The following is a 17645-nucleotide window of genomic DNA, read 5'->3' on the forward strand; positions in this document are numbered from 1 at the left end:
GGTAGATTATGAATAACCACTAAGACTATTCTAAGTTCATGCTGCCATCATTCATTATAGAATCAGTACAACAGACTGAAAAGCTGACCGAATGACTGAGGCAGATGGAGTACCCTTTGTCAACATCTGTTTTTATTCACTGTAATGCTACAAAACAAGACTGAAGCTTTCTTCTTTCTTTACTGTTTATTGTTTGATGCTAAATTCACACTAGCATTCATCTCTCCGTTGTTCTGGCCTGCATTTACCCGAAAGATGGAGAGCCTGTCCACTAGAAAAGCGGTTACTATGTAGCCCATAAACTATAATGCACGACTCTGTGTAGGACATTTCATCTTATTTTCAACATTACAGTGAATGGAGAGGAATACAAACAGAAGGTTCTTCATCTGTATCAATCATTCTGTCACCATTTGTATGGCCATTGTTCTGACCCTACAATGGATCAGGACAGTGAACTTGAATTATTACAATGTGAGCCTATCCTTGCATACCCTTACATTCTTTGCCAGCCAAGAATAAAATATAGAGTATTTTTTTTAAAGATACACAGTAAGTAATAAGATGATTTTCCTGTCTCTGCCAGGGAAGAAAATACTAATATACCGTATATACTCGAGTATAAGCCAACTTTTTCAGCACAGTTTTTATGCTGAAAAAGCCCCCCTCGGCTTATACTCGAGTCAGGCAGCACAGGACCGCAAGGACCTGTATATATAAGTGAAGGGGGAGTGTCCTTCAGTGGTTGCTACAGTAATGCTATAGGACACTCCCCCTTCACTAGCAAGAGAGATGAAAGCCTGGGAGACCCCTGCTGCTGTGTCTGCATGGAGGAGGAGAAGCTACAATAAAGTGAAAGTAAAACACACGGGTACATACTGGGATTACAATTCCTAGTAATGTCAGGCATTTGGGGTTATTAATTTAGTTTCAGTAACTCCATGTGCCTCACATTAATAGCAGTTGACTCTATCATGTCTCTTACACTAACCCCTGTGTGCCCCATATAAGGGTTACTAATATATATATAGAGAGAAAAAAACCCACCAAAGACTGACAGGGATCAATGGAAGAGCACAGAATCGACAATGTCAGCAATGTGTTTTGTTTTCCCACTTTAGGCTTAATAAATTGTATGTATTCGTCCTGGAAAACCCTTTTAATAAAACTTGTCAGTGTAATTGGTTTAGGTTGCCCAATATCCTGTGAGCAAATATTTTGTCACATTTGGTATGATTTCCTTTAATAGTAAGTATTCAGTAAACGTTTCTCCTCAATAATCATTGATATTAGGAGTATCTACATCAAAATTACTTATACATTGCTTAAAGTGAAACTCTAATTTGCAGCCTGTTATAGAGCAGGGGGATGTGAGCAGATTGATATAACGTTTTGAGGAAAAAGATTCAATATATATTGTAGTTTATTAATTTCTGTTTTGCTCATTCTATGCTTACCAACTACCATGTATTCATGGGGATGGTGCTATCAGAGTTGACAGCCCTCCATGTAATCATGAGAAAAATACACAGTCTTTGAATTCTATGGTTCTACATATCCGGATGTAATAATAAAATCAAAACAAAAAGGAAACAAAAAACATCGGGCCCTTGGAAGGTCTTAAAATTAGGTAAATACAATCTTAAACTAGTAGAAGTAAACATCCAGCACGCATCTCCTTAGTTTGAATAAAACTTAGCTTTTATTTATCCATATTCAAAAATTGGAAAACATTCAATTTTAGATATAAAAAACGCTCAGTGTGGCCAGCATGGAGGGAAAGCGGGCAGCGTCCGGCTGACGCGTTTCGGAGCCTCTAGGTCAGCTCCTTACTCATAGCCTGACTCTGTGTGAATGAATGTCTCCATAAATAATGGAGACCTACACATGCACACCTGCGCTAATTAAAACACATACCTAACCGCTTGGAAAAAAGGAAGTAAATAGCATAAAAAATGCATGTACATATATAAAATTCTCAATTGTAAATACCTATTTACATGGCAGGATATTCTGCAAACACTGATAGATATAAATATAAATATAGACATATGTATATAGTCCTGGTGAAACCTACAAAGTCTGGTCAAATACTGCCCTCAACAAAGATGGACAATATGGTTTCTAGATCCCTCCCGTATCACCTGACATAATGAACCTATCAGGTGCTTGATACAACTGTATGGGAAAAAGAACCAAAGGACAAAGGACACAAAAGAAGACACAAACAACCTATGTGACCGAACATAACTTGACAGAGGAGAAGCCGTACATAACAGTAACACACATACAATCCCACTGAGGCATGTGTGAATACACACCAAAGAGACCGGATCCAACCACGTGACATTCTATCTTAAAGGTAAGTAACGTGTTGGTATTTCACATACTTCTATAATATTAGCGTGCCTTCACCACTGCAACATTATCAATACCACAGAAGATGAAAGGACATGATGTACAGTATTAGATTAAACAAGAGACAAAAGGACACATAATCAGGGCCCTGCCTATTATTAGTATTTATAAATGTAAGATAGGTCACTTCTGTGATTCATACCTGTAGGTATCCTTGTTCCCAGTTTAAGAATCCAAAAGGCTTCTCTTTCCCGTACCAAAAGGTCCCAATTGCCACCTCTTTTGGGCTTTATAACCTTCTCTATTGCTTTAAATGTGAATGATTCTACATCTCCTTTATGAGTGTCTCTACAGTGTCTGTTTTTACAGATGTGGTACCAACAGATGCCAGGTCTGTAAATATGTACATAAAGATTCTAATTTTACTAACTCTGCGGGAACTAAGAATTATAAAATTGATAGGTACATGAATTGTACCACAGATCATGTGGTATATATGATATCCTGTACCACTTGCAACTTGCATTATATTGGTAGCACAATAAGACCGCTTAAACTGAGAATATCAGAACATGTACATTCCATTCTGAATGAGAATTCGACAAAAATCACAGGGGTAACAAGACATTTTAGAGACACTCATAAAGGAGATGTAGAATCATTCACATTTAAAGCAATAGAGAAGGTTATAAAGCCCAAAAGAGGTGGCAATTGGGACCTTTTGGTACGGGAAAGAGAAGCCTTTTGGATTCTTAAACTGGGAACAAGGATACCTACAGGTATGAATCACAGAAGTGACCTATCTTACATTTATAAATACTAATAATAGGCAGGGCCCTGATTATGTGTCCTTTTGTCTCTTGTTTAATCTAATACTGTACATCATGTCCTTTCATCTTCTGTGGTATTGATAATGTTGCAGTGGTGAAGGCACGCTAATATTATAGAAGTATGTGAAATACCAACACGTTACTTACCTTTAAGATAGAATGTCACGTGGTTGGATCCGGTCTCTTTGGTGTGTATTCACACATGTCTCAGTGGGATTGTATGTGTGTTACTGTTATGTACGGCTTCTCCTCTGTCAAGTTATGTTCGGTCACATAGGTTGTTTGTGTCTTCTTTTGTGTCCTTTGTCCTTTGGTTCTTTTTCCCATACAGTTGTATCAAGCACCTGATAGGTTCATTATGTCAGGTGATACGGGAGGGATCTAGAAACCATATTGTCCATCTTTGTTGAGGGCAGTATTTGACCAGACTTTGTAGGTTTCACCAGGACTATATACATATGTCTATATTTATATTTATATCTATCAGTGTTTGCAGAATATCCTGCCATGTAAATAGGTATTTACAATTGAGAATTTTATATATGTACATGCATTTTTTATGCTATTTACTTCCTTTTTTCCAAGCGGTTAGGTATGTGTTTTAATTAGCGCAGGTGTGCATGTGTAGGTCTCCATTATTTATGGAGACATTCATTCACACAGAGTCAGGCTATGAGTAAGGAGCTGACCTAGAGGCTCCGAAACGCGTCAGCCGGACGCTGCCCGCTTTCCCTCCATGCTGGCCACACTGAGCGTTTTTTATATCTAAAATTGAATGTTTTCCAATTTTTGAATATGGATAAATAAAAGCTAAGTTTTATTCAAACTAAGGAGATGCGTGCTGGATGTTTACTTCTACTAGTTGAACCACACCCTGGGCTGAAGGGCAACAAAATCTCCGTGCATCCAACTCAAGCTTTCAGGTGAAGTTCTTCAATACACGTAAGAATTTATACACCCAGTGTTGGATATTAGAACAAGAAGGTGAGCTGACTTCAAATTTTCGACAAGGATATATAACCATGTATTTCAGCTGTTGTTTTGCTTACTTCAAACTGTTCTTTTGCACATTTTTGAATCTGTAGTGCACCTGGATGAATTAATTGATTACGGGATCTTTCTTTTTACGATCTAGTAACTTTGCCATAAGAATTATATTATTTAAATCGGAAACCATACATTATTCTTATGAGTCTCAGCATGGCTTTGCTGGAGGGAAATTCTGAAAATGCACGCAATGAGAGATTAAAGGAAGTTTTTAATGATCCTCGAACTGGAGAATCTGGAACTATTACACAGGATTGCCGAGGTCTCCTTTCTAAATTGTTTAACTCTTTACAACAAGAGACTAAGGTGTGGTGGGACTGTGAGTCTTTGAAATCGTACACAGATAAAAACATGGTACCAAGAGGCTTACGGTTAAATAAATTCCCGACAACCATCTACAATGAAAAATTTAAAAGTGAATGGGAGAATGCTCTCACAGAGTGCTCCTTAAATTTAATGAAAATTATAATCAAATATGAGGAAGAGAAACTGATTATACTGAAGGAAGAAATAAAAAACATCAAACAGGATCTCTGTAAATATAAAGATAAACCGGAGTTTGATACTGGTTACACTAAAATTCAGGATAAAATAAAATCTTTAGAAGAAGACATCATCAAAATAAAGAAAAATAAGTTTCAAAGAGATAAGGAGGACTTTGAGTCGGGGGAAATTTACAGATGGAATAAACATACTTCCTCCACACCGAAATCGATTCTTAAATTCCATCACAATCACAGAAACAAGAAACGTAAATTTCAACAAACAAAAAGGAGAGTATCCTTTAGTTCTACAGACAAGGACACGGATTTCTCGGATAATGACAATATCTCTCATGATTCTCACAGTTTTTTACAAGCGGAGGATGTCAACAAACACAGACACAGAGACATGATCTCAGAGAAATCAATGGACAGGACAATGGACACAAAAAGGAAGAAGGGAAACGCAAATCGCACAGAGGAGGTCGCAAGCACAAGCGGAAATCCGCGTTATTTCACGCGGAAATATCGGAATTAGAGGATGTGTCCCTTGATCGGGGACAGGGGATGTCCTTTCTTGAGGAAAAAGAGGATAGGAAAGTCATACCCTCAAGTTTAGATGTGTCAAATGAACATAATGTATTAAATTTATCTGATGTAATGCTTTCAACTGAAGATATTAGTCTGTTATCGCATGGTCTGAATTTTGTGCCTAATAACAGGTTTAATCTTTTTACTACTTTGATGGATTTAAACAAATTTATCAGACTATTAGCAATAAGAAAACATTTTATTGAAGCATCAGATGATTATTCCTTTCTAATTAATAGGTCTCACATTAATGAGTATGAGAATTTACAGTTTAGGGAACAATGTTGTCTCCTTGAACTACAAGAATTAGATGGAAACTTTTCGAAAACATGTGATGTGGTGGACATGAAAATGAGGGTGAAAAATCCACAATTTTATCCCTCATCTTCCAGAGCCCCTATTCTTGAACAGTTTCGTTTGACTGTGGAAAGGGACTTAACAAAATTGCAGGAGACCCCTACCATGTATAGAGATAATTTGAGCAAAAAAGAGAGAGCAGCACTTGATCTTTTAGAGAAAAATGACAGATTAACCATTCGTATGGCGGATAAGGGAGGAAAAATAGTTGTCCTTAATAAGGATGACTATCTAAAATCAATCCTCAATATTTTGGAGGACACATCCACATACAAAAAATTGTCAAATGATCCCACTAATCAATTTGCTATGTCCCTCCACAAACTTGTCATCTATGGTGAACAATTAGGAGTTTTCTCTGGTAAAGAGGCGAAGTATCTCATGAATGAAAATCCAGTAATGTCAATTATGCATGGTTTACCTAAAATTCACAAAGGGGTTTTCCCCCCTCCACTCAGACCCATAGTGTCAGGTATAGGGTCTCTAAATGAGAGATTGTGTGACTGGGTTGATCGAATTCTCCAGCCTTTAGTGGTACGTACACCTGGCTATATTCGTGACTCAAAGGAGATACTGAGAATTTTTGATGGGTTTGAGTGGAGGGGGGAATACCAATGGTTGACATGTGATGTGTCGGCCTTGTATCCTTCTATACCACATGATGTGGCATTGCTTGCATTGGGATATCACCTTAAAAAACATTCTACTTTTTCAGCAGAAATTTGTCAATATGTTATAGATGTGGTGGAGTATCTTCTCCATCACAATTTCTTTATGTTTGATGACAGTTTCTATCTGCAGGTTCGGGGGGTACCAATGGGGGCGAGGTTCTCGCCCTCTTTGGCCAACCTGGTGATGTCGTGGTGGGAAAGTAATAGTATCTTCCATGCCAGTAACCCCTTTCGTAATCACATACACTGGTATGGAAGATATATTGATGATTTGCTGATTGTATGGGAAGGTGGTCTAGATCAAATACAGGATTTCGTCAATTACATCAACAGTAACCATCTTAATTTAAGGTTTACACACAATGTCAGTTTGAATACCACAAATTTTTTAGACATTACTTTAACAGGAGATGATGAAACAAAAAGTGTAAAAACACGTCTATATCGCAAGGAAACCTCAGGTAACGCATTGCTACATTTTAAAAGTTCTCATCCGGAACATACAAAACGTTCCCTACCAGTCGGAGAGTTAATTCGATTGAAAAGAGCTTGTAGTGATCACGGAATTTATATCTCTCAGATGGAGACCATGTGTGAGCGATTTAAGGAGAGGAATTATTCACAGTGGTCCATTAATAGAGCCAAACAGATAGTTAATAAAATGGACAGAAAATCTTTATTAACAACCAATAAAAATAAACATAAAAATAGAAATTTAAATAAAAACAGGTTACATTTTTCTACCAGGTATAGTGCAGATTACAAACAAGTTGTGAAAGTGATCAAAAATAATCTAGGAATTCTTAACCAGGATGAAACTTTTAAGAACATAGTCTCGGAGGGGATTAATTTTATACCCAAAAAAGGCAAAACTTTGGGCAATTATCTTTCTCCAAGCCTGGTTCTAAGTAACAAAAACCCCATTTCTGATACTTGGTTGCATATAAAAGGTTTTTACAGATGTGGTACCAACAGATGCCAGGTCTGTAAATATGTACATAAAGATTCTAATTTTACTAACTCTGCGGGAACTAAGAATTATAAAATTGATAGGTACATGAATTGTACCACAGATCATGTGGTATATATGATATCCTGTACCACTTGCAACTTGCATTATATTGGTAGCACAATAAGACCGCTTAAACTGAGAATATCAGAACATGTACATTCCATTCTGAATGAGAATTCGACAAAAATCACAGGGGTAACAAGACATTTTAGAGACACTCATAAAGGAGATGTAGAATCATTCACATTTAAAGCAATAGAGAAGGTTATAAAGCCCAAAAGAGGTGGCAATTGGGACCTTTTGGTACGGGAAAGAGAAGCCTTTTGGATTCTTAAACTGGGAACAAGGATACCTACAGGTATGAATCACAGAAGTGACCTATCTTACATTTATAAATACTAATAATAGGCAGGGCCCTGATTATGTGTCCTTTTGTCTCTTGTTTAATCTAATACTGTACATCATGTCCTTTCATCTTCTGTGGTATTGATAATGTTGCAGTGGTGAAGGCACGCTAATATTATAGAAGTATGTGAAATACCAACACGTTACTTACCTTTAAGATAGAATGTCACGTGGTTGGATCCGGTCTCTTTGGTGTGTATTCACACATGTCTCAGTGGGATTGTATGTGTGTTACTGTTATGTACGGCTTCTCCTCTGTCAAGTTATGTTCGGTCACATAGGTTGTTTGTGTCTTCTTTTGTGTCCTTTGTCCTTTGGTTCTTTTTCCCATACAGTTGTATCAAGCACCTGATAGGTTCATTATGTCAGGTGATACGGGAGGGATCTAGAAACCATATTGTCCATCTTTGTTGAGGGCAGTATTTGACCAGACTTTGTAGGTTTCACCAGGACTATATACATATGTCTATATTTATATTTATATCTATCAGTGTTTGCAGAATATCCTGCCATGTAAATAGGTATTTACAATTGAGAATTTTATATATGTACATGCATTTTTTATGCTATTTACTTCCTTTTTTCCAAGCGGTTAGGTATGTGTTTTAATTAGCGCAGGTGTGCATGTGTAGGTCTCCATTATTTATGGAGACATTCATTCACACAGAGTCAGGCTATGAGTAAGGAGCTGACCTAGAGGCTCCGAAACGCGTCAGCCGGACGCTGCCCGCTTTCCCTCCATGCTGGCCACACTGAGCGTTTTTTATATCTAAAATTGAATGTTTTCCAATTTTTGAATATGGATAAATAAAAGCTAAGTTTTATTCAAACTAAGGAGATGCGTGCTGGATGTTTACTTCTACTAGTTGAACCACACCCTGGGCTGAAGGGCAACAAAATCTCCGTGCATCCAACTCAAGCTTTCAGGTGAAGTTCTTCAATACACGTAAGAATTTATACACCCAGTGTTGGATATTGGAACAAGAAGGTGAGCTGACTTCAAATTTTCGACAAGGATAAATACAATCTTAGATTAACAACAATACACCCTTTCCTCCATCTTATTACCTATTTAAAACCTCCACAGTTCAGTTCTTGTTAATACATGCCACGTCACTGATTCCTGCACATTTGGAATTCTCTCTTTTTATCCCCCCCCCCCCCCGGCATTCCTGAGCGATCAGTGCAGTTAGTTTTGGTGCCTGGTATGCTGCTTAGGCTCCTCTGTCAGGAGGGCACTGTCAGGCAGGAGTAGACAAAGAGTGTGATTCAGAGCTCCACCCAACACTAGAAAGTCTTTAGAGCATATCAGGCAGCAAAACCAACAGCACTTATTGCTCAGGAAACATGGGGGCTAGAGAAAGAATTCCAAATGTGGTGAATGTCTTTTTTTTTTTTTTTTTTTTTTTTTACAAAAATGAAGCTAAACTAAAAATGTCATGTCTGATAAAACTAAGTACACTAAAACTAAGAATCAGTAGCTTGCGAAGCCACTTGTACCAGCAAGAACTTGAAGTCAGAGCTGTCAACAGGAGACCGATGCAGTTGAAATACATGGTAGAGTAGAAAGCTGTTGGCTTGCAGCACTACTTTTCTGTAACCTGTAGGTGGCTGGCCTATAGTGGCTTGTGGTCTACAGGTGCCCTGGGAACAACTAAGATGTCAGAGTCCTTGCACAGCATCACTACATATTGCCTCCTGACAATATGTCCCTGCAGACATCCTGTGGTGACCATGCTTTATAGGCTGCAGGCCTGAAAAGGTCTACAAGATGCAGCAAGAAGCCGCAGTAGTGGCAAGTCTCTCTGCCAAAAACCCAACTGTCTGGGTTGAATTTGTTTGGGGAAAGATTATCAGCTATCTTTAATGTTTCTGAATAACTTCTCACTGTAGAATAATGGGCTTCAAATGATTCCCAGATTGATGGGCAGCAACATTTGCTTCACTGTGGCCATTGCTGATGTCTTTCCTGGCTGCCACTTACCCTCTTAATTCCTATTAAAGCAGTAGGGGTGTAGTTACTTTTTCACAAAAAGCTTATGCATTTTGGACTAGTTTTTATTAAATATTTGTCATGTGTTTGTAGTTTTTCTAAGGTTGTATTCACTTAGAGGACCTCCCGAATAGTCTGAAAAACCCAAGACTTCTAGTACATCATTTGATAGGTGCTGTCACCCTGTGCATTTTGGTGTTTTGTTTATTCCACAATATAAGCCTTTTTAGTGTTGATGCAAATTAGGATCCAGTAGTCAAGTGGGGAGTAACACTGCATGACATACAGCACAAAGAAACCCTGCCCTTAGAGAGACCACAGGGTTACCACCCACTTGGCTAGTATACCCTAATTTGCATAAACACTGAAAAAGCTTATACAGTCAAGGCCGTAAGTGAGGAAAATTAAGTAGTTTTACCAGAAAAAGGCAAATTGGACATAATTTCACACAAAACTACAAAAATGGGCTTCATGTGATGCTCGTTCAAACTTGCTTTTGGCAAGTAACAGGTGTGGGCAATATTAAAAAAAAAAAATCACACCTGTAACCAGATAAAAGGGAGAAAAGTTGACTCAATCTTTGCATCGTGAGTCTGTATGTGCCACATTAAGCATGGAGTACAGAAGGAGGAGAAGCGAACTGTCTGAGGACTTGAGAACCAAAATTGTGGAAAAATATCAACAATCTCAAGATTACAAGTCCATCTCCAGAGATATTGATGTTCCTTTGTCCTCGGTGCGCAACATAATCAAAAAGTTTATAACCTATGACACTGTAGCTAATCTCCCTAGAAGTGGGCAGAAGAGAAAAATTGATGGAAGGTTGCAACGCATTTCTGGGAGAAATACTTCATTTTCTGGAAAAATGTCATGGGTGCCAACACTTGCAGCCATGACTATGTATGGATTTGGATAGCCAATGCACCAAAATGCTCAGTTTGATAGCATCTTTCAGATATGTCAAGTTTTTTTAACATATTTTTTTTATGTTTTGACATGTAAACCCATAGAATTCAAAGGATTTTCTCACAACTGCCTACAGAGATTGCTGTCTATCACTGATAGGACAACCCCATAGACTTCATAACTGTATATAAGCATAGATAACAAACAGTAAATCAATGAAGTACAAGTTATACGGAGTTCTTTTCCCCACAAATATATACACCAGTGTTTATTAGTGTTTGCGCTACTATATGGCTCACATTACATAATAAAAGAAAACATTTCTTATTGATGTGGCTCTTCAAAAAGTGAGAGCTTCACGTTCAGTGATGCTTCTGGATTTCCAATCTGCAGACTAACTTAATGGATGACAAAGCTCAGATACATGGATGTAGAATATCTCTATGTAAAAGGGTCTGCTGGGAGCTACAGCTGTGTGCAGAGGTGGTGGGTGACTTACTAACCTAGATGGAAATTATTTTGTTATCTGTCATTAATGTGTTAAATGTATATGCTGCTCTCGGTCTATGTTATGCATATAATGTGGAACAAGCAATATTTAGTAGTCTAAGTAATTCTGTAGGCATTGAACAGCATTATTTATATGTGACACTTGAAAAAGTGTCAGATTTTCAGTAGCTAGTTTGTGGGTCTGGGGTTATTGAGTCTTCTATTAATACATTGTACTGCTACAAAAGAGGGGTGGTTTGGGAGGAACCAGCTGACTGGCAGAGGAGAAGGAGGAGGATGCTGGACAACAGGTGGTCTTAGACATGCTGTCTGAGGCACTGCTCAGAGCAAACATGTCACCCATTACCGTGCAGGGCTTTTCTCTCTTGTGCTGTCTGCCTATTCAGCTGATCCTTGACACCAGCTCAGCGTGCCCATAGCGACAACCAGTCATGGCTGTCAGACATGAGCTTGGCAAAACAATCAGGAGGATAGCACGTCTCTTTTTCTGGTTCCCAAAATCACTGAGAATCACAAGGGGTAGGAAGCTAAAGCTTCTATGGAGAACTGCTGGTAAGATGAACTGATCATTCTGTATTTCTAATGCATGTATCACATATACACAGATGTTAGCCTTATTGCTTTTCTCCCATTTTTTTCTCATTGTCATTGAGTTTTTAGTGAAGCTGCCCTCATGCTTGTGTGTTGTACACTATAGGCAAGGAAAGGGTTAGGCTGTTGCTGGTGTGATGTGGGCCTGCAGAACAGTGCATTGCAGAGACATGCACACAATGGAAATGACATTTCTGCATCGGCTCTGTGTCTGCTATAGATAGAATGGATTAATGGATCACGACTGCTGCTGCTAATTCAGATCCTGTCTAGCACATGCTATGCAGCACCTCCAGAATGACAGGTGAATGCTTGTTCCTACTACATGGTTATCCCTCTGGATAGATCTAGCTCTGCAGATTAACAGCTATTTTTGCTTTGTGGTGGCTTGAAAGCGATACATCATGTTCTGCAATGGATATTACTGCATTATAGATACAGATGGTGGCTTTTTATATTCATATATCCTTTTGCATAGGCTCAAGCTGCAGAAGGAGCAACTGAGACTCCACATACTACATTGTATGGTCATCAGTCCAGGGCTATTGCAGTGGTATTAACCATAGCAATCCGATGGATTCATGTCACAGATCGGGATATCATATGCTATGATTTGTAACATTTGTCCCAACAATTGGTTCTTCTCATTGACTCTTTTCTAAAATAACTATTCTTTTGGATTTGGCCTTTTTTCTACCTTGAAATCTTGTAGTATTTCTGTAATGTGAGATTATATTCTCACCTATTCTCATCTATGATTTCTCTCTCTTGGTAGCTGGTTTTATCGTAAATCTTGCTCTTGTGTTGCTGCCATATTTAAACAGTCTGTAGGCAATGTTAAATGTTAGAAAGTGAATTTATCTGGTGTGAAAAATGTCTGACACTCCTTCAGCTGTTGAACCGTGCCCACTCCATTGCTCCTTAACCTTCAGGATGGCAAGGTATGGCTTATCGGTTCAACTAAGTTACATGATGAATGACTTGGGTGTAGCCACAAAGCCCATATTAACTTCTGTGCAAATATATATATATATATATATATAGTACATATCTATCTATTGTATGTCTACAGACATTGCTACACAGGGGCATCTTGCCTGTGTTGCTATTCGTATGTGGTACATGAAGTATTGGTTGATTTGTATTTTTCAGAATGTGTTTTATATGTATGTTTATAAGTAGACTTGAAAGTGTAGATTTGTTATAAAGAATTGCAGCCAATGACATTTTTTTTGCTTTTAGCTGAGCTTGCATATATACAAATATCTGTGGTGCAGTATTTCTGAGTGCCAGAGGGTGTATCTAAACTTGACCTTGTTGTTTTTTTTTTTTTTGTTTTTTTTTTTCTTAACGGGGTTGTCCCATGAAAAGCATCCTATCTATACTACTAGTTTTTGTGGATTTAAGACTTTTCCTAAATACATTGCTTTATCAAAACTGCTTTGGCCGCTATTTTAATTTATTCACTTCATTGTTGACACTGTGTTTCTATGGCCACTGGGCTTATCATTTCCAAAGTGACTTAGCTGCCTGCTCTCAGGGGGGGAGGGAGGCGCTGACAAGCAACAGAGCTCCTCAGATAGGGGAGGGGGAGGTGAGAGCTCTGGGATTACTGTGCTGTCTATATTCAGCTTTTCCACTTATCAGCCGGTTTAATTGAATTTGGCTGATAAGGGCTGTGATAAGGAGTCCGTTACCTCTGTATGTATTGCAAGCTGACTCAAATCCAGCTCTGCTACATCAGTTTCCACATCAGCTTCATACTGTGGTACTGCATAGCAGATAGCAGAGCAAGTGAAACTCCGCCCACCAATGTGCCGAGAAATCCAGGAAGTGAAGAGAGCACAGAGCCTTCAGGCTGAAGAACAAGAGTTATGGGAATACCCCTTTAAATTACTGACATTTTGACTTCAAATCTAAAGGGTAGAAAACCATTAACTAAATAAAGGGGACCTCTTCATTCTGGACTGGCAACATTGAAGCTTGACCACATAGATCATGTCTCTCTGCCCCCGGGGCCCAGAACATCTGTGCATCACATAGCCATGAACTATGGACATAGCCGCTACATTGGAAATGAACACTTGCAGCTAGGTATCCCCAAATGTGATCACTGGTGATCTAAGCAACAGGATAACCTGGGATCAGTATGTTCATGAGATTAAAATGGGTTTGTTCGAAGTGGAGAATGACTTAAACTGAAATAGTAGGGTATTTTTAGAGCCAACTGTGGGTGTAGTCTACACCAGAAATTCACAACTTTGTTACTCTGGGGGAATGCCAGTAAAATTTTTGACTCCTGGGGAATCCTATAATTTAAGGAGGCTCTTTAGGTCGGGGCCCTATGGCCTGGAAACGCCACAGGAAAAATCACGGTGTTTTATAGTAAATACGAATCACATGCCCACTTTGCGTTTTTGCGCGGTTTTGGAAATCGCAGCATGTCAATTATATCTACAGAAACGCCGGCAGCTTCCCCGTAGCAGGAAGTCCGCAGAGGAAAACTCCATGAACTTTGTTTCAAGCGCTGCGGGAAGAACCACGAAGCGATGCCACAATGGTTTTCCCTGCAGCACTTTAGCACTGTGGATCATCCCATGGTGCCTTAGCCTTAAAGGGGAACTAATGCAATTTGTAATGCAATAGTGATACGTCTTGCTTTTTTCTATATCCTGGGGAAACCCCTGGTCAGGACCCAAAAAATCTCAGTGCTTCTGGGAACTCTGGTTGGATGTTCCGCTTTTAGACATTGGGGTGGGAGGAAAAAATATATGGTATGAGATTTATTAAACTATGTTCTTCTTTATTTATGATGTTGTTATATATGATATTGTTTCACTTTTCTCCTTCTCTTAACATCAAGAGTTGTCAACTTTTGTATGCGTAATATACACATTGCAATTGACATGTAAAAAAGGGAGAAATGTCCATTTTTATTTCAATATTCAAGTAATATTCAGCGCACTGTCGCCTTTCTAGCGGTATATAAAACCGCAGGTGCCTGAGGACATGAAAGGTCCTCTTTAAGTCACCACCCTATTGTGTTACCACATACACTATTATCCTGGAAGAGCCTCCAATGCAAGTTTATAACTCCCTCAATGAAATCGACAAATAGGTAGTCGTGTAGGCCAGCCAGAAGTAGGACATCATTACTCATATGCCTTAAAAATCTTGCCCCATGACTCCCCTAGAATCAGCAGTGGCGATTCTAGGACATTTTTGGCTCACAGTATTTGGGCAGGTTTAGGAAACTGTCTTGTAGTAACTGAGTAGCCCGTAGCAACACATTAGCTTTCATTTCAAGAGCAGAAGACGAAGTGAAAGCTGTGCTGTGATTGGTTGCTATGTGCAACAAACATTCTCCTTGTGATGGTTTCATAAATCTACCCCATAGAGTTAAAACTCATTATGAGATCATTGCTTCCGTGACATCATCATCTGCGACATTACTACATTCCAACCTCAATTTCCCCCACAGCGGATCATCTCCCTTATTGTCATAGCAGCATATTGTCTCCTCTCTCCATAGTTTACTTTTTTAGGCTGAGGCTCCACTTTGCGGAAATGCTGCTTTTTTGTTGCAGATTTTGCTGCATTTTTACTTGTATCTTCTGCTCAATCCACTCATGACTTTGGCTCAAAAAAATGCAGCAAAATCTGCAAAAAAAAAAAAGCGGCATTTCTGCAATGTGTGGCCTCAGCCTTAGGCTGCCTTCACACAATGTGAATGCGAGCTGATTTTGTCAAAATACACGTGTAAAAAATACACGTGTAAAAATCAGACTCCCATTGACTTCAATGCCATTTTTTACACGCGCAAAAACACGTTTTTTACACGTAAAAAATGGCATTGAAGTCAATGGGAGTCTGATTTTTACATGTTTATTTTTTTACACGTGTATTTTGACAAAATCAGCTTGTGTTTACATCGTGTGAAGGCAGCCTCAGAGAGCTTAGGGAGCGTTCACACTACCGTCGGTGTCCGACATGTAGTGTCCGCTCCTAGTGTCCGCTCAAAATCTGTCACGGACACTAGGAGCGGACACTAGCTGTGTCCGTGACACCTGTCATTTATTTCAATGGGCATCGGGTGCGTTCTTTTGCACTCCGTGCCCGTCCTTTCCCGTCCACAAGAGAAGATGTCCGATTTCTCAAGCGGACAGAAAAACCCTGCATGCAGGGTTTTTCTGTCCGCTTGAGAAGTCGGACATCTTCTCTTGCGGACAGGAAAGGACGGGCACGGAGTGCAAAAGAACGCACCCGATGCCCATTAAAGTGAATGACAGGTGTCACGGACACATCTAGTGTCCGCTCCTAGTGTCCGTGACAGATTTTGAGCGGACACTAGGAGCGGACACTACATGTCGGACACCGACGGTAGTGTGAACGCCCCGTTAGTCTTCACTCTGTGTCAGTCTGGCACAGTCTACAAAGCATACTACAGTCAGCCATTTCTTGTAGTCATTGAAACCTGCAGTGATGTGAAGCAGAGGTCTTGGTAGACCGTAAAGGGGCCCAGAGTACAGCAGTCACCCAGACTAGGAGTTCCAATTGCTGCAATGATCTGGCTGTGCGCAGATATCTTTCAGAGGATTTCTTCCCTCTCCTAGTATACTACACATGTACTGCTCTGAAGAAGCCAAACATGCATGTATATGGAGGAGCTGGATAAGATGGCTCTCTGTCAAACTCTCGATCGGCCAAGAGCTATCTAAAGTGCATGGTCAGCCTTACATATCTTGTTTTGTTTTGTGCTATACAGTATGTGGCTTGGCTTTATTCAGCAGTAACACCCAAAGTGAAAGAAAAAAATTTCTGGTTTCCATTCCTTTTTGTAATTTTTCTGTGGTTTGTCTGACATTTGTTCTACTTGTGTAACTGTGGAGGAAAATTTGTTTGGTGTGTAAGAATATTCCGCACTCCCTCCCACCCCACCAATAGAAAATTATTGTACTACAATCTGATTCCTCTGTTAAAGGGGATAACTTAAAATCCCTACACTAGTTTAAGCACCTTTCCCATAACATTAGTAATCAAAAATGTATATTTACTAATATGACATGACCGCCCCAGGGACATTTTCTGATTATCTGGTGATAATTCACTCTATTATACCTCTATTATACTTACCCTCCTGGCGAGGCGGCTCCACCCTCTGTAATGATTCGTCAGGGTGCTCCAGCAGTGTGTTTGCACTGCTACTAGTAATTCACCTCTACTGCACGTCCACAAATCTGCAGTAGAGGTGGATCATCACTGGAGAAGATGGAATCAATACAGCAAGAGGCGGGGACCTCTCACAGGAAAAAGCATAGAGGGTAAAGTATATAATATTGGTCGGGGTTGGACTGAGTAGGTAGGGAAGGGCGGGATAGTTAGAGAGAGTGGGATGGGGTGTATGGGAGGGAGCGAGGAAGGAGGGGGGAAGAGAGGTGAGAGGGGTTAGTGAGGAAGTGACATAGCAGGAAGCAGAAGCAGGTAAACAAATGCAGGAGACACCAGGGGCTCCCAGAGACACCCAGAAAACGTTCAAAACAAGCTAAAAGGTATATGGGTGCATTTATTAAGCCATTAATAGCACTAACACACACTTAAAAAAAAAAAAAAACAACAACATATTTTGCTCAGAAAACCCCTTTAAGTCAAGCTATCAAATATGCCATAGATTACAATGGTGTAGGTTCTGTAATTTCTGTCACTGAAAATCTGACACAATATTCTAAACAAATTGAAAAAAAACTTTGCTTTGGGCATTGTTATTTTAGATGTTGTCAAATTTCCAGAAACCTAAATCTCTACAAAGTTTCAATGTAATTGAGGAGTAGTGGTCTGAGTTCATAGACTTCACCAATGATTACTTTCGCCAAGTATCTGTGATATATCATAACT

General features: G+C 39.3%; 1 protein-coding gene across 3 annotated transcripts in view; it reads left to right on the forward strand.

Annotated features, from left to right (window-relative positions):
• RASSF3 (Ras association domain family member 3) overlaps positions 1-17645 on the forward strand; it is a 110419-nt gene that overhangs the window by 21121 nt on the left and 71653 nt on the right. The window contains exon 1 of one of the 3 annotated variants that reach the window (XM_075274434.1): positions 11408-11714. The exons of 1 other annotated variant lie outside the window; for it this stretch is intronic. In XM_075274434.1, coding sequence (XP_075130535.1) covers positions 11594-11714 — 121 coding nt within the window. In that variant the 5' untranslated portion in view covers positions 11408-11593. Of the gene's footprint in view, positions 1-11407; positions 11715-11852; positions 12058-17645 lie in introns of those variants that run through there. One more of the 3 variants, XM_075274435.1, reaches the window with a different exon arrangement.

This window comes from Leptodactylus fuscus, chromosome 5 (genome assembly GCF_031893055.1).
Source record: "Leptodactylus fuscus isolate aLepFus1 chromosome 5, aLepFus1.hap2, whole genome shotgun sequence".
In the NCBI taxonomy this organism is placed as follows: Eukaryota; Metazoa; Chordata; class Amphibia; order Anura; family Leptodactylidae; genus Leptodactylus; species Leptodactylus fuscus.